General features: G+C 42.7%; 1 protein-coding gene across 1 annotated transcript in view; it reads right to left on the bottom strand.

Annotated features, from left to right (window-relative positions):
- Positions 1-1400: 1400 nt before the first annotated feature.
- The window catches only part of SPTLC3 (serine palmitoyltransferase, long chain base subunit 3), a gene marked incomplete at its 3' end in the record, with an annotated part of 34652 nt that continues 14848 nt past the window's right edge, over positions 1401-21204 (bottom strand). Inside the window, exons 5-8 of the mRNA XM_010141925.1 lie at positions 19968-20061; positions 10855-10960; positions 3318-3537; positions 1401-1527 (exon numbers count right to left, since the gene is read on the bottom strand). Of these exons, the coding sequence (XP_010140227.1) occupies positions 1401-1527; positions 3318-3537; positions 10855-10960; positions 19968-20061 (547 nt within the window). The remainder of the gene's footprint in view (positions 1528-3317; positions 3538-10854; positions 10961-19967; positions 20062-21204) is intronic.

Genomic DNA, 21204 nt, shown 5'->3' with positions numbered 1-21204 from the left:
CCCTCTGACGGCCGGCACCGCGGGGACAGCCCGGCTCCGCGCCCCAGCGCCGGGGCACCCGGCAGAGCTGCTCCCTCTCATCCGACAGGATGGAGGCACCAGCACACGCAACCTTCACCTTCCAGATCTCAAGCTAGCAAGAGCTGTGACACTCTGGCTTCTCTGCCAAAGCAACCCGAGCATCGCTTCCTCGCGGTCCACCCATCGCGCCGGCGTTCTGCTGTCACTGCACTCAGCAGAATTCGGCACTGCGATTGGATTCTCTGTCCCTCCTTTTGTACGCTGGGATCCTGTGAATTCTGGCCTCGCTGAAGGGCTGCGATAAATGTCTTAATAGCCTTGTGCCCATCGCAGTTTGAAATCGCCCTCTGAGGCACTGCCACAGAACGATGCAGAGCCACGTCTTACCTCCTCTCACATACCCTTTTGCCTTTCCATTCCCACCTTACCCCAACCCTATCTGTCAGGGAGGGCTGATACAGAATCACTCTTAGTCCCACACAAAGTAAGAGAAAAGAGCACAGCACAGTGCTGCCTGACACCTGATAGAAAAGTGACTGCATCCAGAGCAGGTCCTGCACCTTCAACTGCGTGTTACACAGTGACATGATTCTTGGGCATTCTTGATAAAAACTATACGAATCCAGAAACCACCACTCTGAGTTAGGATTTAAGCCCTAGAACATTGAAAACATCTCAGTATCACTTTGAAACAGCAGCAGATAGATAGACTACAGCTATTCGGCTGCTTGCTGCATAGGGAAAAATTTACGTGGAGGATGGGATGGTAGCTGTGTCTGCAACTTCAGGAAAAAGAGTGTAAATAAATAGACCTGATTTTTAACAAAGATGCCAAGTAGTCAACTCTTTTGGGACAAAATGTACTCCAAATTAGCTTTAGGGCATCATAATTAATGCCTGAGTGAGGAAGGAATTATTATAATCATCTTCACATACTCTCATTTAACATACAATACCTGTTCTGAAATTCCGCGCCATGCTTGGCTCTCTTGCTGTTTTGAAGGTTCACACTTCCAGAGAAGCTAAACAGACACCATCTAGCCCATTAATGAAGGTTTATCCTCACGAACCTCTGCTACAAAGTCAGGCAATCTACTCAAAGGACCATTTGTGTACTTCTATTTTTGGGCAGAGAGGGCTGGCAAGTACAGAGCCAGAATTCCAGAATATTTCCATCCCTGCTGCACATGGATGAGTGTGGAAGAAGGAATAATGTTGATGGTACTTAAGTATGGAGATCTGGATATTAATTTGACAGTAAGAATTACTTCCTTGACATTGCATTGCTGTACTTCTTCGCTGCTGAATCACATTTTGTGCATGCCCGTACGCAGTCGATGCAGTAGTTGAAATAAGTGCAGTTCAAGAAGGTGGCTTACCTTGCGTTGTCCCGTCTAGTCCCATGAGACATTTCATTGCTCTGATGATTTGCTCTGCTACGGGTGGACACATAGACGTGGCGTACACAGCACTGTGAGAATGAGTTCGTAAAAAGTCCACAAGGTCCTTACACAAGCAAAACAAAGCATGAATGAGCTTTGAGCTGGCCAGACAGCAGATCTCCCTCTCTCACTCACTACTGCGTGAGTGAAAACATGCAAAAGTAAGAGGATGTTTCACCAGTTATTGGTTTGCTTCTTGGCTGCTACTGTTAATGAGTGGCCTGAAGAAACATCAGGCAGGGGCAAATACTTCACCGCGTAAGTAGGGCAATTACAGCTGAAACAAAGCTCTGGAATAGAACAATGTTTACTTCTGTGCTAAGGCTTTCTATAAAGAAGCCAAAATCATTTAAAGACCAATGAGCAGCTGTGCTTAAGTCACCGCTCTGTTCCTCTTGGGGAACGAAGCAAAGCCTGTGTGACATCAGTACCGTTTCTCTGCCACAAGATGTAACCCAGGAAAAGCAACTTCACTCAGATCTATCTTTGGCTATTAGCATAGAAATTTCTTGCACTTGAAACTTCCCATCAGAGTGGCAGGGACGGTCGTGTTAGAGACAACATAGCTGCTTTAACACTTCGTTGTACAACTCAAAGCACAATCTGGGCTCCCAGAGGAAGCACTGCTGTACTGGAGGCGTGTCTAAAGCACCAGTAACTCTCCCAAATCCAGCGACACTGTAGGAACTCAGGAACTAATGCCATCATTGTTACGGCAGTTTATACCTCCCGGTGCAAAGTGCCGGAGTAACAGTTACCACACTAAAAGCTGAATGCGCTTTAGTGAGAAAGGGATGAGGTCTGCTTGAAAACTGCGTTTGATAAAAAATTTAAGGAAACTTCCAAGGATTAGATGATGAATTACTTTAGACTGCTTCTCACAGGTTATCTATTTTCTAGTCGCGTTGTCTTTGGTAAGAGTTAAACCTTCAGATACAAAATCAGGAAGCAAAGAAAATGGATTCCCGATGTATTACGATAGCCTGGTTTAAGATCTCCAGGGGCAAAACCAAAAAAGACAGTAAGAAATATACACTTTATCGTTTCCTACACCCTCTTTATTCTGTTCAAGTGCTACCCTTATTAATGTTATTGCGACAACAACCACATGGGCTGTCTAAACAGGCTTCCTACTCATTCAGCAAACTACTTAAGAAATACATTCAGCGGGGTATGAAAAGGGTGAATAATCAGCAGTCACTTGATACCTCTGTCAAGCACCAAAAGCGATGACATTTCACAACGGTACTGATTGTGCTTTCCCTTCTTCTGCGCCCCCCAGCTAAAAGAAGCTCAGCTCTACTTTTTGTTGACAGCTGTTGTTGGCAAGAAGTTGTTTTGTTAATGTACGCAGAGCAACTAAGGACATGGGTTTTACTATTGCAAAAGCCCCTCAGTAACAGCCTTTCTCCATCCTCCTAACGTTGCAACTCTGACAATTCACAACTGTTCAGGAATTCTATTATCAGTGGATGAAACTGTGGCTTTAATCTCTCAATATTTCTCCACATGCTGTTTACAAATGTGAAACAAAGTAACGAGCAGTCTGCATGCAAATTAATGTAGTGAAGTGTATTTAGACAACCACAACGTGTCTAAACATTTCCAAGACAAACAACAGTCATCAGGGTGGCACAGAAATACCCAACCCAAGAAAATTACATAATATGCACGTTAAACAAAAATAAGAAAGCCTGACTGTTTGATGTGCGTTTGGGATCCAGACAAGAATGGTAATGACTTTGGAATGGTGCTTCTGTAAAGCAGTCTAGGTGAAAAGATAATGAAATATATCAAACGTAATAAGAAGGTACTTCCCTCCCTCCTTGATGTTAAAATGTATTTTCCTTTTACCTTCTTGCCAGCTATGTATCCTCCAGCTGCGCCAAAGCTCTTTGTGAACGTCCCCATTAACACGTCAACATCATCAGGACTCATACCGAAGTACTCCACAACGCCTCGGCCCGTGGCTCCCACTGCACCGATGCTGTGAGCTTCGTCCAAGTAGAGGTAGGCTTTGTATTTCTTCTTCAAGGAGACTAACTCTGGCAGGCGCACGATGGACCCTTCCATGCTGCAGATGGAGAATCATGGGTGAAAAACAAATCCTGCACTCTCTTGCTCTTTAAGACACTGCCAAAAGATACAGGCAATAACTGCCTCACTCCACGAAAGATCTTCTGGAACCTCAGTCTGTATTTAGAGCCCAAAGAAAAAGTGCGACCCTCTCCCATCTGCAGGTGAGTATAAAACAGTAGAACAGTTTTAGAATTCAAACAATCAAAATCAGTCACAAAGTCTTTGAACATTTACGAATTTTCCACATGCCAGAAAAGAGAAAGAAAGGTATAAAGCAACGGGGAGATACTGACCCAAAGCAGCACATTACAGTTCACTAGAAAACAAACATTGCGGTGATTTATGAGGAACCACTCTAAGCCAGTCTGGTCCTTGCTTACTTCCTCATCAGCTAACTGTGGCAGTATTTGGGGGTTACAGCTCTACAGCACATTACTCTGGTGCGGAGGAGTTGGGGTTTACACACACAGGAGATGGGCCACACGGAATGCGCCAAAGGAGCCATGACTCCAAGCAGCCCCAGTCTTCAGAGCAGACAGAATCAGAGAGTAGAAAAGGGAGCTCAAGTCCACTCTCACCAATCGCTGCTCCCAATATGTTCCTTTTAGGAAATGCAGCCTGCCACCTAGTACTCCAAATGAAAAAACTTCCCTTTCTTTTTACTTACAGCCATGTAGGAAAAGGAAATAGTCTGGGTTTGCACTAAGGGTGTAGTGAGATTTCTAGAAATAAGAAAAGGCAATAAACCTTTTGTATTGCTGGCAATCGCGTCGGTAGGTTAGAAGGTACAGAGGAGACGTACAGCAAAATGAAATCCCAGGGAGATAAATCGGAAATGCACTCGAATCCCATAAAGATGAAGTATCAGTAGTACCGCTGTGAAGACTACTATGTCTTGAAAACCTTTGTGAGAGGACTGCAGCTGTGCTTGAATATGATCCGATGCCCTCAGTATTCGTTTCATAATAAGCTAAACATGTTCTCTTCCGCTAGCTCTAGCGAGCAGGTCTTTAAATGCTAAATACTTCCTATCGAACACGAAGAGAGTGTGCTGTGGGCCAGGAAAACCAGGGCTCCCTGGCTCCGGCCCGCAGCTAAGGCATACGCAATTGTGAACGCTGCAAGAGTTTCAGGTAAGCAGAAACAACAGTTTGCTCCCAAAAGAGTGTGTTCTAAAGAGCAGCGCGATCAATACAACCTCTTGGTAATTTTTAGATCCCGGACCAGTGGCTTTTGTAGATTGTTTTATTGTCATTAGAGCTTCACTATGCAGCTGGAAATTTGGTACCATCAAAGAAGTGGGATGTGCTTTTAGCAAGTGGGAAATTTCTGGCAATTTTAGTCCTTCTTCATCCTTTGGTCTCCTGAGTAAGCTTGAAAACAGCTTGGTCTCCAGTTTTGAAGGAGACCTGCCCACGGGCAAGTCTCCCTTAGATGGAAAGAACAGCACAAGGGAGCAGCCATGGACAAGGTTTGCCTGCGCTGTTCGTACTGGAAGGTTTAGAGAGCCTGGCTGCCTGTACCTGGGGGCTTTTTTTTTGGCTCTCAGGTGACTGCTGGCAAATCTTGCCCTTCTGTCTTGCCCAGCCACGGAAGTAGCAGCTGTGGGGCTGCATATTTGGACCACGGTCTCTTGCAGCAAAGAAGGGTGGAATTATACTTGCAAGCTCTGTAAGCCTGGACTTCCTCAGTTTTCCCAAGCGGCATTTGGCAGCTGGGGGAGAAGCAACTTGAACCACCACAGCTATTTTCCTAATGAATACAAGGGCAGAGCCCACAGTCCTCACATAGCACAGAGTGAAAGAATTAGCCAGCTAAAAATTACACCGAGCCACTGGGTGTTCTCGGGCATGCGACATTGTACATGTTGGGGATGGCAGCTTTCAGCTGCATCTGGTTGGGCTATACCACATATATATACACATATATATCTGTATATATATGTATGAGAGAAGAGTGGTGCCAGGGAGCACCTCTGCAGAGGGAAGAGAATAGGCATCCCACCCTCCACCTTCCAGCAGTGCTTGGGCAAAGCAGCTAGGCAGAGAAGGGCAACAGTAATTTTTCCACATTTACGTGCTCATCATTTGGTTTAGTGGCTCACGGAGATTCAGCATTTATCTTCAAAAGGATGAGTAAAAATGGTAAATTAAAAATACAGAGCTTGATTTACTGTGTATTTGTGGAATGGAAGTAAAGTTGTTGATGAATCCCAGAATACATAGAGCTGGTACACGATTGTTGCAAGATTTAAGCATTAAGCAGATTTAATGAAAACTTTTCTTACTTGCAGGAGTAAGAAAGTTCTCTTTGAACTCTAGAAGTTTAGCAAAACAAGGCACTTGCATTCAGTTTCAGTGTTGATTTACTGCTCTTGAAAGATGCTGGCTGACACAAATCTTACCATACTTGACAGAGATCCTAACATGGCCTTGAAGTCTCCGTGGAGTAGATAAAGTGCTGCTGGTTTCATGTATGTTTTCTGTGCTGCCATTCAAACAAGCCTCAGCCCTCCTGATGGCAGAAACGAGAGCTGTTTTGCTTCCTGCTTTGTTCTTAGTCTCTCTTTTGACCCTGGGAGATGGTTTGTGATACGAACACCACTCTGTTTAGAATTGCTCCAAGATAAAGCTCACTTCACATAACCCCTCGGGTAGCGCAAATGGAAAGTTTACTGAATCCTTCAGTAAATATTGATGTCGACTGAGTTTAAGCCAGAGACCCAGAAGTGAACTGTAATTGTTCTGTCTCAGTCTGGTTGTGTCACTTTTACAAAGCTATTGATCTGTTTCCAGATCGGCTCAAGCATGCAGGGCACATCGAAAAAACTGGATGCGGACAAACATAAGCTGGCTCTGCCCAGGCCAGATGTTGTCATTACGTGGTATTACATCCTGTCCTGTAGCAAAAAATATTAGCTTGGTGGCAGGGATAAAAAGCTTCTAGGTTAATGCTGACCCCTGTCTCCCTTGTTCGGTGGGCGAGCACCAAAGCTTGCTTCAGTGCACACTCAGTTTGAAACTACTTCCACATGTGAGGAGATAATCCAAAATATGGGATCACTGAAGCTTGTTTCAATCCCCATCAAACCACTGAGATTCTTCCTGATGCAGCTGATGAATTGTGGAGCCAGGTGCTTTGAGAGAGAGGAGGTGTGCACTGGTGCTGGTCACTTCCCTTGGAACACAGGTTACACAGGTTTGCTCTTGACAGGTTACTGGAGGTTATTGTCCAGTTTATTCTGAAATGTCTTGGGAAGAGTTTTCTACATCCTACTATGGTATCACAGTTTCAAATTTTTTTTTTTCTATCAGGAAAATTAATTTACCTATAATTGACCTGTTTTGTTCATAATTGTTCACTCAACATTTTTAAACATGCCCTATAATGCCACTATCCATTCAACATTGAAAGCTTTATCTGTGCCCCTTTCAGGTTAGTTTGTAATTGGGAAAACCCCTCCTTTCCTGACTTGTACTCCCAAGACATATACATTCCTTTTTAACATTTACTTTAGGTGTTCTTTTCTTTCAGAAGCCTTGCACAGTCATACAACAATCTAGTTGTTTTCTAGTTTTTCTAGTTTAGGGCAATCGTTTTAAGGAAACTTTCCAACCCTGCCCTCAAATACAATCCTGTACACTGAAATGATAGAAATGTTACCCTTTAATGCTGGTCCCTGGCCAAAACCGTTAAATGTTATCCCATTCTTTCCTGGAAGTCCAGTCACTTAATCCCAGGAAATACAAAATAAGGCTGATAGATTTCCTACGGTATTGGTGTTGCATCCCAAGAAACTTCTAATGCACATGAAAAGGCACTGGACAGTGTCTAACTGATCAGAGAGCTGTTTTCTTAGCTGGAAGGGAAAATGCCCAAATTAAATTAAAAGCAGGGAAAAAAAAAAACAACTGAAAATCAATCTGTTTTGATCAGTTTCTGGTGCCCCATAGCTCCTGCCCTGGGCCTATCTGCCTCCTAGGTAAATATGTGTGCAAAAAAGCAGAAGTCTACCACAAACCATGTGAGAACACAGTAACTGCTTAATCCCGAACTGGAAATGATAGAAGCCAAGGAAAACACTAGCTGGAATTTAAATAATAGAAATATGATTTAGAAACTCAATTTAACGTGTGCCCTGGACACTGCCAAAACTTGTTCATGCTTGTACTGAAGATTGATGGCTAGGTGGTCTCTCTCAGATTGGAACACGTATGGAATATATTTGTTCCTGGGCTAGTCCAGCTTAAGAACCAGCTTTCACTATTAGTTACCTTTACACCTCATGATTTTTTGGTTCTTTCTAAGATAGTAGAGACATTAAAAAGCAAACAATCATATACTTATTGCTATTTATTTGACATGCAGCTTCAGTGATTCCCAAGTTGAGGGGCCAATTCTGTCTTCAGTGGTAACCACACAAAATCTGCGGCTTATGGTTTCACACACAAATCTCATATCCAGAAATGCTCGTGTTGGTTAACAATGACTCTTTTCAAATTTTGCCAGCTGGTAAGTCCGGGCTTATGCTCAGTGTAAACACTTTAACATACTCCTAATGGAAACAGAAGACAAATTTTTTTCCATACCATCAACTTGTCCATACTAAGACTATCGTGTCCCATATAACAATATTTTTTTTAAAGGAGGAAAGCTTAGTGTTTCTTCTGCACCTCTGGAAAAAGCATTTCTGTAAAAATTTGCCAAGCCAAACTTGCAAGTCAAGATACAACTCGGAGAATGTCTCTGACTAAGTTATTTGAATTCTGTATAGTTGTCCCTGAAGCATAACTTACCTCCTTTAAGAAAAAAAGCAGTATTAACTATTGTAAGAAGAATACATTAAGAACACTCTACCTCCTCTTACACCCTCCAGATGAAGGTTAAGTTGACATCTGGAAAATCTTCAAGAAAACCAAAGTTAGGCAATATGGGGTTGGAAAATTTTAGTGTCCTTCAAAAATCATGGACCAAGAAAGGAAAGAACTTGCACACACGAAAAAGTAAGAGTATTTCTAATACATTTTTCTCCGGCTTTTCTCTTGCATATGAAATGTTATTAGCTGCTTACTGGATTAGACTACACAGCCTGTGAGTCTGTTCCCAGAAGTGCTGTAAGGAGAGATCAGCTGCGTGTGTCTCGAGCTGGCAGTGGCGGCAGGGATACATCACGGTGGGGTGTGGTGGTATTCTCCCTCAAGGCAGAGCAGACTTGCTTTGCAACCAAACCGCAATCTTCAGTTTCTGATCTGCTTAGACTATGGAAACAACTAACCAACCAACCTAGCTACTGCTAGAGCTAGTTTCAAATGAGAGACTACTAGACAGCTGAGCTTTATTTTTTTTACTTCATGTCTTTTACAAGCACAGACACTCAGGGCATGAGTGGTCTTAACATTATTTAGCCCTCATGGGGCTCAAGGAACATTATGGATCCTTTTTCAGGGAGGTTCTCTGAGGTTTAACATGTTTTTATTTCACATTCCAACAGAAGGGTCTTCAAGCTTTTGAGACTGAAATCTTTGAAAATGTATGCAAAGCTAGAGGAAAACTCTTTATCAAAGAGTTGATGGGTAGTTATAGTTATTACAGTTACTGTATTATTACAGTGAGACACTGGGTTTGTCCCACTGCTTGGACCGATCTATGCTCCCGTGCCACCAGTCTACCTTCTTGCTCCCTAGTGGTCAATATCCAAGGTAAAGGATTTAAAAGCGAACAAAGCTCAGCAGCTGGAGCGTTTTCTGCAGGCCATGTGACCGATGGGAATATTTGTCAGTAAAACGTTGGTGGTCCACTTAATTTCTGCATGATCAAAGTCCTTAAATCTGAGCTTTCTTTTAGTGGTGCCAAGCTATGTTTATTTGCAGTTTTGCTCTGTTTATTCTGGTTGAAAGGAGACGTTCAGCCTGCTTTGGATCAGCTGATCCGCTGCCGACCTGTTTCAGCTCTGAGTGACAGGTGTTTAGATAAGGATGGATTTGTTCCCTTTGCAGATGGAAAATGTTAGATAAAAAGAAAGCACTGACAGCTATGAAGTTCTAATGACATGAGGTCGTAAAAGATTCCATATGAAGAAAGCTAATCAGCTCAACTGCGCTAGCATCTCTCAATAAAATGGCACAAGCGCCTGCCCATCCAGGCTGGCTGTATATCAGCAACGCAAGAAACGACCCCGACGTATAAAGTTTAATGTTGCTTTCATGAATCATGTCATGTCCTGTGAATGAGTGGTTCTGGTTCCCTTCTCTCTGGTGCAGGTGTTGCTGCTCCCCAAAATATCCTTCACCTACTCCCTTCCTCTCTTGTCATCGCCACATTAGCCTTGCCTAGATCCCTGCAAACGCTCTTACTGTCCAGATCCCTGCCTCTTCAGCCATTCCCTCCTCTTCATGAGCTCTGTCTCTCCCCGCTCCAGCTCCTTGCTCACCAGTGGCTCCCTCTCCATGCCAAACATCAGTCCCATGGCTGCCTCTCCGGCAGCCTTCTCCTGATTTGAGCAGTTGTCAGGACGAAGCCGAAGCGTGGTGAGCCTGGCTGGTGCCTCTGCTTTGCAGCTCAGCTCTAGTAATGGTTTGTCTTTCTGCCTGGGTGTAAGATGCAGCACACTAATGAACTGGAGCTATCTGACTAGGATGCTTTATAATTACATGGTGTTATTGATGCTGATATTATCTGAGGGATTCTCAAAGGCACTTCTCTCTTTCAAATTCCTATAGGAGCACCTTGAAATACCACTCTAATTCTTTGAAAGCAAGTCTTTTAGTAGTTTTTGGTGTGAAAGTGTGAGACTATTAGATCCAGCACTAATTACTAGGAAGGTGCTGGTATCACTTGGCCTATGTTTAGCCTGAGTTTTTAGATTCCAACACCTGGGTAAGAGTTGGTCATACAGAATTTAATTAGTTCTGCATAGTTGTCTTTTGATCTGCCTGTGCATAACAAACAACTCTAGAAATCTCACTCACTTCGCAAAACTCCTCACTTACTATAGCTCCATGAATTTGATCACGTCTGTGACAACATACACCAGGTGATGATCTGTCTTGCTCTCACAGTACATATCCCACTCCACCGCGATTTGCTACATTCAGAACAGCGCAGAGGACCCAACTGGAGCAAGTTACACCAGGGCTCAGACTGATGTAAAGGAAATCAACATATTTGTAAGATCACAGAATGTCATTGTAACCTCCACTCTCATTAAGATTTCTCTGAGATGCTGAGAGTCAACATTCTCTTCACTCATTGTATCTTTCTGTCCTCAGAAATGATAATAAAGAGTACTCACATTTCTAAAACACGAACATACCTGTAAATGCCCTCCACAAGGATGATAATCTTTCTCCATGCTCTTCGGCTTCGGGGCTGCCCGTATATTATTGCATCCCTCAGCAACTTCTCAAGGTTCTGCATATCTTTAGTTAAATATAAGAAAAAGGAGGATGGAAAAACATTAACAAAGATTTTTCTACAGATCTGTCAGTTTTCTCCTGGACACTATTTTTTCCTACATGGAAAAAGACAACATTAAAAAAAATGTGCCCTGAAAATAAACTTCCTTTATTAGTGGGCAAGGCCCAATGATGGATTTAATTTGCCTGAATGCAATCTGGTGACAAGGAGAGTTAGAAAAAGCTCCCAGTTATGCACCTTATCTGGGAATCTTCTAGAAATTCTTGGCATAGATTTTTATTTGAAGGCAAAAGGGAACCACTTTGCTTAAGTACCGAGGCTAATCGCCAGCAGTTCTCTGAGTTGGTTGCTGATACTCATATTAGAAATGTCTCAAAGCTTCTGAACAGTGAGTTTTTGGTCGCTTTCCAACATCTCCACAGGCTCACAAACAGCATGCATTGCTTCCACAAGGGTTTGGACCAGGCTGGGTGAAGCACGTCCGGATGGCAGCGAGAGAAATCTTGTCCTCCTCAAGAAGGCAAGAGAGTCAAAGATTGCTGATGAGAGAGTGAGCGACAAGTGGATACATGCACATGGCATGGATACGTTCGTCTGGTGCCAAAATGCTTGGCACTGGTGGGCCTTTGGTATAAGGAGGCCTGGAACAATGCTAGAAACTTAGCTGCTTCCTCAGGAGCTGTGTAGATACCTAACAAAGTTATGGAAGGAAACGCACTGTAAGTTTTGAAAAATGTCAAGAAGCAAGAAAAAGCACCCCAGGAGTAAGGGTCGGACCAAATGTGACTCTCAATGTGGAGCTGATCCAGCCATTCTGGACGACATGAACGACATGCACAGGAACGACACTCTCCAAAGTGAATTATTCTGGTACTTTTCAGGAATCTGGATTAACACATTTCAAAGTGTTTTCAAAGAACATCTTACAGAGACACGTAATACCCCAAGGAACACAACTAATCAGCTCAAATTGTGAGTTAAGAAAAGACATTTTTTCACAGTATAATCCCGCTTTTTCAGAAAAGCGTCTTAATACAGTTATTATAAACTTAACCTCCCCGTAAAATTATACTTTACAACTTAAAAAAACCCCTCCATTAAATATTTAAAAAATTACAATAGTAAAAGCTGAATCTTTAAAATACAATTGTCTGAACTGAAGAAAATATCCCTTAGCTATATTCATGTTGACTTATATCTTGGTTCCCACCTGACTGGAACCAGGCTATTTGCAGAGTGACTGTCCGTCATGAGTGACCTGTGACCTGAGAGATGGAACCTGAACCCTTCCACCTTGATACCTCACCTCTTGCTAGTACCATTTACTGATGTCAGTGAATGAGAAATTTCTCTGTGCCACTCCGCACCTTACCGTGTAATCTCTTGATTTAGCAAGACCTTGCTATAGCTTACAAAGCACAACACATGCTCGATAGGCTGCTCCTTATTTCAATGGTGCAATCATCTGCTCAGCTCAGTGAGCTCCGAGGTGGAAACGCTATTCCAGATAATGCAATGCAAACAGCACCATTTCCACTAGATGGCAATCAAGGAAATAAAAGTTCCTTGGTGCTTTAAAAGGTGAATTTATAACCCAGCTGAGCATTTGCTGCATGGGCGTATTTCACATGAGAGCTGCTCACCTTCTCTTCTCCTTTGAGCAGATGATCAGAAATCCTTTTGAGTTCTGAGAATTAAAGGACTCTACAGGATGTCAGAAAGCTCACTTGTTCACTCAAAGTAAAACTTTGAGGGTGCTCCTTTTCTCCATTGAATTATTTCTCTACTGACGTCATTGTCATCTAAATCCTTTTGGGACCTTTGAAACCCTCCTCTGAATCACACAAAGTCTTTTGGTTCACTACTTTGTCTACATGTCAGTCCAGATTGGTTCTAGACTTCAGGAAAGTCAGTTTGTCTGATTTTACACACGACATAGTCCTGCTGGAGTTCAGGTTCAGGACACATCTGTGTGCAGGATCAGGGTATCTCACATTGGTTTTGATGTCTCGTTCTGAAAAACATGTGTGTGTGACCCTTTCTTATTTCTGTAACACTCAACATTTAATTTGTTGAGGTGCAAATGAATTTTACTGCCTTTTCACTCTGTGCTTGTAGTGCCTCACTTGGAAAGGGGAGATTGGGAGGGAGAGAAAATCTATTAACCTTTCCTCTTTCCCCACTAAAGGCTGCTTCTGTTATTCAAAGCGAAGGTGCATTGCTCCCTATGTGCTTGAGCTTAGACGTTCCAGAATGTGGGAGATACTGAACACCAGGAGAAAAAACAGTGCAACCCTACGTGACTTTCTGATATCAAATTAGTTGCTCATTACATATAGTTAGACTGTGACAGGCTGGGACAATGAGATGATGAGTTGCATGAGTCCATCTTGAACAACCAGTTATAGGGAAAATAACTGTTCTTCCTCACTTGACCATCACCAGCCCATGCTCTTCGCTGGTAATGGCTAACAACTGTCCACCGGCCCAGAGGTGGTGGTAAGGATTTCATTTGATTAATTAGTCAAAACACAATCAAATCTATCCTTGTCTTACTTTCCACTCCCTCCTTATGGCATATTGTCTAGATATGGAGGATCAAATTTCCTAAGTGAGAGCAGTGGATCTCTTAGGTTTTTTTAGAATTTAATATAGACTTGCGTAATCCTTGTTTGGGATCCTTTAGAGCTGTTTCAACAGAAATACCACAAACTGCCAGTAACTCGAAGTGAGCCTGGACGTGGGTGGGCAGCCGTGTGTCATGCTGCCTCCAGTGCAGGTGGGACTCCAGGCTCCTGGAGGTGCCCCTGCCCTCTCCCAGCCATGCTCAGTGCCTCCTCACAGGGAGACTGAATGTCTCCACCCCTCCTCCTTACACTGCAATGCTGGGCATGTCATGGCCATTTCACTGCGTGGGCTGGAAATCTCCTGTGTGATGTCAGCTGAACCCTTTTTAATTAAAATAAACAGGCTGTTATTACCCTTATCGCATTCTTTTTCCCCTGCCTCATGTTTCTCACTCTCATTTTCAGTTTCTCCCATTTTGCACTCTCATGCCGGTTGATGCAGACTCTGTGGCTGCCTCTCCTCAGCCTGCCGTGCAGCCCCCCTTCCCCTGCCGCAGTGCATCTGCCTCAGCCCCCGCCTCCTCCTCTCTTGCTGCCCCTCCTGCTGGTACCTTTCATGGTCCCTAAAGCAATGAAGGGAGACTGCCACAAGGGTTTTGCTGGTCTAAACAGTAACGATAATACTGTCAAAGGTGGTTTTCATTCTAGTGAAAACTAGCCTTTGAAAAGTCCCTGACTGCTGGCACAGCTCTGAACAGCAAAAACGTATCTTCAGAGTCATTTTCCTGAAATCATGGCTCTGAGTATCTTTGACTGGAATGGGGCAGTGGGAGTGGTGATAACCGCGGCCACAGTCACACTCCGAGACTCCCCTCCCTGCTCCTCAAAAAGTGCATCTCCCCATGAAAGTGAAGTGCGCTTGCTCAGGAAAGCTTCCGATTCACACTTGGTAAATCAGACGTGGCTTTCTCAAATCAGAGAGGGCAAATGCAGCCACAGCATGCTAGGAGCAGGACAGACCAGTTCCCTCTCTGTGGCAGCGCCTGTATGTGTCACAGGGAAATACACACCTAACTGGACTGGGCTGCAGTCCACCTATCTGGTGCAATAATCTTCTCTCTGATAGTGGCAGAGGCTTCAAGGAGAACAAAACCTTAGTGGGTAACGTGCCTTTCATCCTGCCCTGTAATAGCTGTAACACTAGCCTTCCTTCTTAAATTCAAAGGACACTTACATCTTTGAGGGAAAAAAATGAGGAGGACTGGAATATTTTTTCCCACATGGACCTGAGTTCTGTGCGTAGTCATGACATTCCCTCAGACTGCTCAGGCGACTGCAAACCTAAAAATGTGACTGCAATTGAGTTGCTTGATGCTATATGTGAAAACTGTAGTAAAATCAGAAGGAATAAATGAATACTAAGCCTTGTGCAGCACCTTCTGATACAGGCTGATATGAACAGAATTCACTTGGGTGTAGTTGGTAACATGCTCATCTGTCCACTGAATGAACAAAGATAGGATCTCACCTGATGCCGGTATAAGACTCAGAACTACCGTGACAGAAAACTCTCGATAAAATCACAGACTGACTAATGGTTAGCTATTTGGTTTAACTTTTCAAGTTTTATTGGAAGGGTCAAGGGATTTTGGCTAATATTTAACCAAGGCCAGAGGTTCTGAAAAGGTGCTTTACAATATATGATATTAATAAAAGATTGTCTTAGAAATATAAGAGAGTAGGTAATAAGTCAGTCTCTCCAAGGCAACATCCAAGATCATTGCCCCATATAGCTGAAGGACTTCCGTGTCGGTCACCTGGGGACCGTGGGAGAGGCTCCCTGGAGCTCAGGCCTGGTAAGGACAACATCAGATACCTTCTAACACAAAATTAACAAAGGCCAGGCCACTACTGCCCCAGAGGCGAGGAGCTGTTTTAGCCTCCCATCATCCTCCCACTGCATACTAGTTGTTGGGCTGTGCTGCTGGCTGCATTTCAAGTGTAGAAACACAACTCTTTTCTAGCTTCCTAAACAAGTCACTGCCTGGGAGATGTAATTTGAATGGTGCCACACCAAAGCAGGGGAGACAAAAGGCAGATCAGGATTATTTCAGCCCACTAAACCCGATACTACATAAATTTAGGAGTGTTCAGATCCTAAAATAATAATAATGAAAAATCCCCCTACACCCATTCCTCAAAAGTGGGGCTCCAGGGAGCTGAGCTTTGCTGCATCCAGAACTCCTCACAAATCCCTGGGGCAGAAAACATCCCTTAAAGGTCAAATACCCTGTGTCACACTGGTGTGACCTTGGCAAGGTAAAGACCAGCAACAGCACTAACGAGAGCCCACAGGAAAGGAGTGCCCCGGTCAGGAGTTTTTAGTTGTAGGGTTGAAATGGAGCATTCTAAATTTCCCTCACATAGATGATCTGTAGGTGTGTGCCTGTGCATTTCTCTCAGCCCAGGCCTGTAAATTCCTGCCTGTTTACAAGAAAGGGATTGTTCACTGAGGGGCAGGATGCAGGGTACATTCTTACACCCAAATAAAAATGGACTTATAGGTCCACAGGACACTTTTGTTCTATTATTCACCTTAAGGCTTGAAAACCTTCTCATATACCTGTGCAAAGTTTTTGTCAAAAAGGGGAAATATCCAGATGCCTTTTATTTTACCTAGGAGAAACACAGAGGTCTAATAATTTTATCTGTTCCAAAAAAACTATTCAGAATTTTTGTGAAAAGTGTAATGCCTAGGACAGCTACTCACTGAAATTAAATTCCATTAACTTTTGCAAGAACAGGAAGAATATTATACATTAAGGCAATAGGTAGAGATTATTTCTTGGCTGACTAGTGAAAGAAGCATAATTATTTACTTTTGTGCATTGACAAATAGATCCAGTATTACAGACTGAATGCTTTGGAATAAAATAACACAGTTTCACAGAATTAGCTCCAGCAGACCCTTTGAAAGATGAACGTGCTTCAGCAGCAAGTTTAAAATGGCAGGCTTTGCTCCCTTTTCTGTGAAATATTTTTATCACAGAACAGTTTCCTATATTTTTTCTTTGAAAAATAGTTTTTCCACAACAGGGAGGAAAAAAAGGCAGGGGAGAGATTTACAATGCCAAGCTTGCTAGAAAGGGAAGTTACCAGTGGACACCTGTGCATGTTTTTTTCGGTATAATATTCAGGAAGTAGCTGGCTCAGAAAATACACTATTGCTTCACTAAATTGTTATACAATTATTCCTCCTCCTTTTTGCTAACCATTTATAATAACTTCAACAAACATTCACACCTCACCCTTCTCCCAGTGTCTCTTTTCTTCACGTGTGCAACCAAGGAAGTCGGAGCCAAAGTAAATACGTTCTAGGCAGTTTTATTAAAGGTGTTGCGCAGCATTTCAGAAAGGCTGCTGCAAGCAACTGGGAGCCTGGAGAAGAGTCTGCTTGCTCATGCTGCGGTCTAAGGGCAAGGAGGTAACTTCAAAATCTGCTGCCTGATTTGAATTTATTTTGATTCTCCTGCACAGAAAGCATGTCTCAGGCACTAGTGGTGGTACCGCCTGGCAGCTCCTCTATTGTCTTTAGTGCGGGGCAACACTGGGTCAAACAGTAAGCGTGAGTAACCTGACGCAGCTCCAAAGGAGGTGAGCCAACTCATGCCAGCAGACAACTTGGCTCTGTACATTTACATAAGGTACATATACATAATGTGCATTAAGCTCTAATCCTCTTTGGGCTAGAACTCAGATATATTTTTTGTTTCTGCACCTTGCTGGAGAATTGGCTCCAACCGCTCATCAAAGGGCCCCAGCCAAGCCTTTGACACAGTAACCTGCTCCAGCTGATACCCAGGGCCAAGCTCTTTACAGGATCATTGATATCCTTATATGAAATGATGCACATCAATCACCCGTCCTTAGAAAGAAGAAGTGGAGGGACTTGCCTTTTCTGCTAGAATACAGAGGAGGATTTAAAAAAGAAATACATTGCTACCTGATGCTGAAATTAATGCTGATCAAAGATCTTCAAGTGGCAGCTCAAGGTGCAAAGTTTTCTATTCATTCACAGGGCAAATAGAGCATAAGGAACCTTTCTTTTGCATCAAGCAGAATGAGAAGGATAATGGTTTAATTCCCCTGTTCATAAGCATGACAGTGACAGCACTAACATACTCGGACAATTTGGGCATGTGTCTGCATGCCTGTATATACGCTCTGTATCCACAGATCAGCAAGCAGGATAATCTGGGAACATAAGCAACACAGCTTTGATCTAACAAAACAAAGAAGCACCTGCCTAATTACAAAGAGCTTCCCAACACAAGCTGGAAGTTTTTCTTGTGTGTGTTGTTAATAAATTTGCCGTATTCACTTGTATTACACTGCTCCCTGACAGATTCAAGGCATCAGGGTGTCCAGGGTGAAACTGTGCACCCTACAAAGGCAGTCCTGCTGGATTACGCTGTCCACTGCTATCCTCCCCCAACACATGTTGGATTTTCTCCAAAGTAAAAGGCACACACATACTTTTCTGTATACGTGATATTAAAAGCTGTTGGTGATGTTTAACTCCTGGGTATCATTAAGGAAATATTCAAAATAGAAAACTTTCGAACTATGGAACTAACATATTAAAAAACTCACGGTGGGCCAAGAGAGCACAAATGTGTGAAGCTGTTTCACATTGAATTACTCTCTAAATGCAACTTAGGTTAAGACTCAAGGTCTAAAAAACTGTGATGGCAGAAGTTGACACTCAAATTCCAAACAATATAACTTTCCACATTTTCACTTTGAAAATAAGTTAAGGCAATGTCTCAGAAATGTCACAAGACTGACTTTGGCAAGCTGGATCTCTAATCCAGAAAGCAATGAGTTTTTCCAAAGCAACCTCACTAGGCTTCCACTGAGACCGTTAAAGAGACTGTCTACAGTTTCCAGTGCTGGCTTTGTGCTTTTGGACAAGTCGCTACTATTTTTAGTTCATACATTATCCAAATCAGACAATGTATGAAGAAGAACATCAGATTTAGTTTATCATAGTTAGGCTGGTTAGATACTAGCTATGGTTCCATGATTCTCAGGAGTAGTCTGCAATATTGGCGGATGATTAGAGACTGAATTCTTAAAGCAAGAATGACAGCTCAAGGTGATGCCTTCACCGCTTCCCTAGCAGCTAAGAGTAACACACTTCTCAAAGTGGACAGTTCTTTGAGATGCTGTGGGAAGTGACACAAGCCAGCTGGGCCGCACGCGGCATAGATGGGTGGAGGGAGGCTGAGAACCTTTGGATCTGAGTAGTGGCAGGTCACCCTGCAAGAGGTGATGCAAGTCTGTTTGAATGGGATAAGGCACTGAACAAACGAAGAGTTGAGAAAAGACGGGGCAGCAGCCATGCCTAGCACATCCACATCCGTGGAAGTGAAAGGGGTTGGGTTCTGCTACAGGCTAATCTATGAATAACCACTTTGTAAAAACTTTTGGATTCAGATGATCTTTAATTATTGAATGATCTTTAGAAATTGCTTCTTGCCCAAATTATGAATGCATATTAATTATAACCACACCTTATATTATAGTGTGCTTTTCACCCAATGGATCCTTAGGCCTTTCACAGCATATGCATAATTCATTTTTTCTCACCTCAGGGCTCTTAGTGAAGAGAAGTGTTAGCTATTAACAAAGGTGATCAGACCTCTTTTCTCATTCCTCACCACTCCTCTAGCTTCTTAACCTCTGTTGCAATCACTGCCTGGTGCGGTAGCAGCAATGAGGATGGAAGAGGGAATTGTAATGGGGAATAAGGGAAAAGAACAAGGTCTTGTCATCAAAGCCAGTCACAATGTCTCTGACAGTGGCCACAGCAGCATTAATTAAATAAAAGTTAGAAAGCATGAGCGTTTTAGAAGGTTATTGTATGGTTGCAAAATTTGTGATTTCTAGACTAAAATTATACTTCAAAGAATATTTGGGATGAAGCTCTGATATAACCATCTACATCCTTGGTATAGTCCCCTGGGAATTCAGGGTAACCATTTTGAAGTAATGTCACGTTAATGTCACTGGTTGCACTGAACCTGCTAAAAAGAGGCAAGAAATATGGAGTATGCTTTTGTAAGCATGTTTGTACTATTTTGGCTATAGTGACAATAAAACCTTTACGACAGCACTCAGTCATTCAGCGTGTCTAAAAGACAGCAACAAGATTTAGATTCTATTTTGAAATTAAGGTCCAACGTGATAACTGAGATCATGTGCAACAGCAATTAAGGATTACACTGCTAATTCAGAAATCACTCATAACATCAAACAGTTAATCCTAGACAAAAGCATTATCTGGGAACTGACAACAAAGCAAGCATTGAAAGGAAACAGTCTTGCCTTCGAGGTGTGAACAACTCTGTCTCTAAATATTTCCAACTTCAATACTCACTATTATGCTTGAAGATTCTAATAGTAGCACCCGAAAGCCTCGCACCAAGAACGAGAGAAGTGTGGTTCAACTCATCACTTAAAATGAGGCAGCCCTGTGGAGAAGGAGCACAATAAGCACCTGCGTGAATCGGGAGGCTGTTGGCATGCGTGTGTCAGCATACACCTGTGTCTATACTATAGATCGCACCAATTAAGCTAGAAGTATTAAACATGAAGTAGATTTTCTGCACTCCTCTGAAGGTGCCAGGATGCGTTGCAAAGGCAGGCAGAAACTGTGGGGACAGATTCTTAGGAATTCCTGGTGGTGTAAAAGGGACAAAGATTTCCTGTGACTGGAAAGTAGCGTCTGACTGCCTTATAGTAAAATCAAATGATGTTGCTTTCTCTATCACCTGTTTACAGTATATTTTGTGTTGCGAGGAAGATGTGGTCACCGTCCCGTCTATAAAGACTGCATGACAGTGATGTAAGATGAGTATATTGAGGCTGGACTGACATCAGCACTTTGGGCTGCAGAAATGAGATCAGGACAGAATGCTGCTTGATAAACTCCACCTCCATTTGGATGTAAGTGGAGCCTGGGCACCAGGCAGTGTCTTTCTCTGGTGAATGCATATACAGTTCACCTGTGGTATATTCTTCATTAATTAATGCAGCTGAAACCTGATTTTCTTTTTAGAAACTAAAATAGAAATGCAGGAGAAATAACTTTGTATATTATATTAACAGGAGCCTGGATTCACAGTAGAAATTCAAGCTGGAACCCTAATTTAGCTCTGCTTACTATTATACATCTTGTGTTGTGGTTTCATAACCCAAGGGCAATACAACATTAAGGAAATATTTATTTTGGAAACACTGATTATGCCTAGGTTGAGAGATACTCACACAAATCTTCCTAAAGACTGGCATGCAGAGCTAACAGTAGGAGTATAGGCATCTTGACAAGAAAATGTAGGCTTAATTATAAAGGAAAATTGAAGAATAGATCTGCCCAACATAGGGCAATTACATAATAACTGTAACATATTTAATATATTATAGTACCATCTCATATTAATATACACTAAATTGTTACAGTTATATTCTGTGTAATACATATAATAATAACTTTATTTGTACCACATGTCTAACTATCCCGCCTCTGACAGAGGCCTGAGTCTCCACATGAGGCCAGCTGAGTGAGGGAAAAGTATTTTCTAGGTAAGCAGGGGCCAAGTATCATATTGCTGTTA

This window comes from Buceros rhinoceros, unplaced genomic scaffold (assembly GCF_000710305.1).
Source record: "Buceros rhinoceros silvestris isolate BGI_N320 unplaced genomic scaffold, ASM71030v1 scaffold9928, whole genome shotgun sequence".
NCBI lineage: Eukaryota > Metazoa > Chordata > Aves > Bucerotiformes > Bucerotidae > Buceros > Buceros rhinoceros.
Note: the sequence above shows the minus strand (reverse complement) of the source record. Positions and strands in the feature narration are given on the sequence as shown.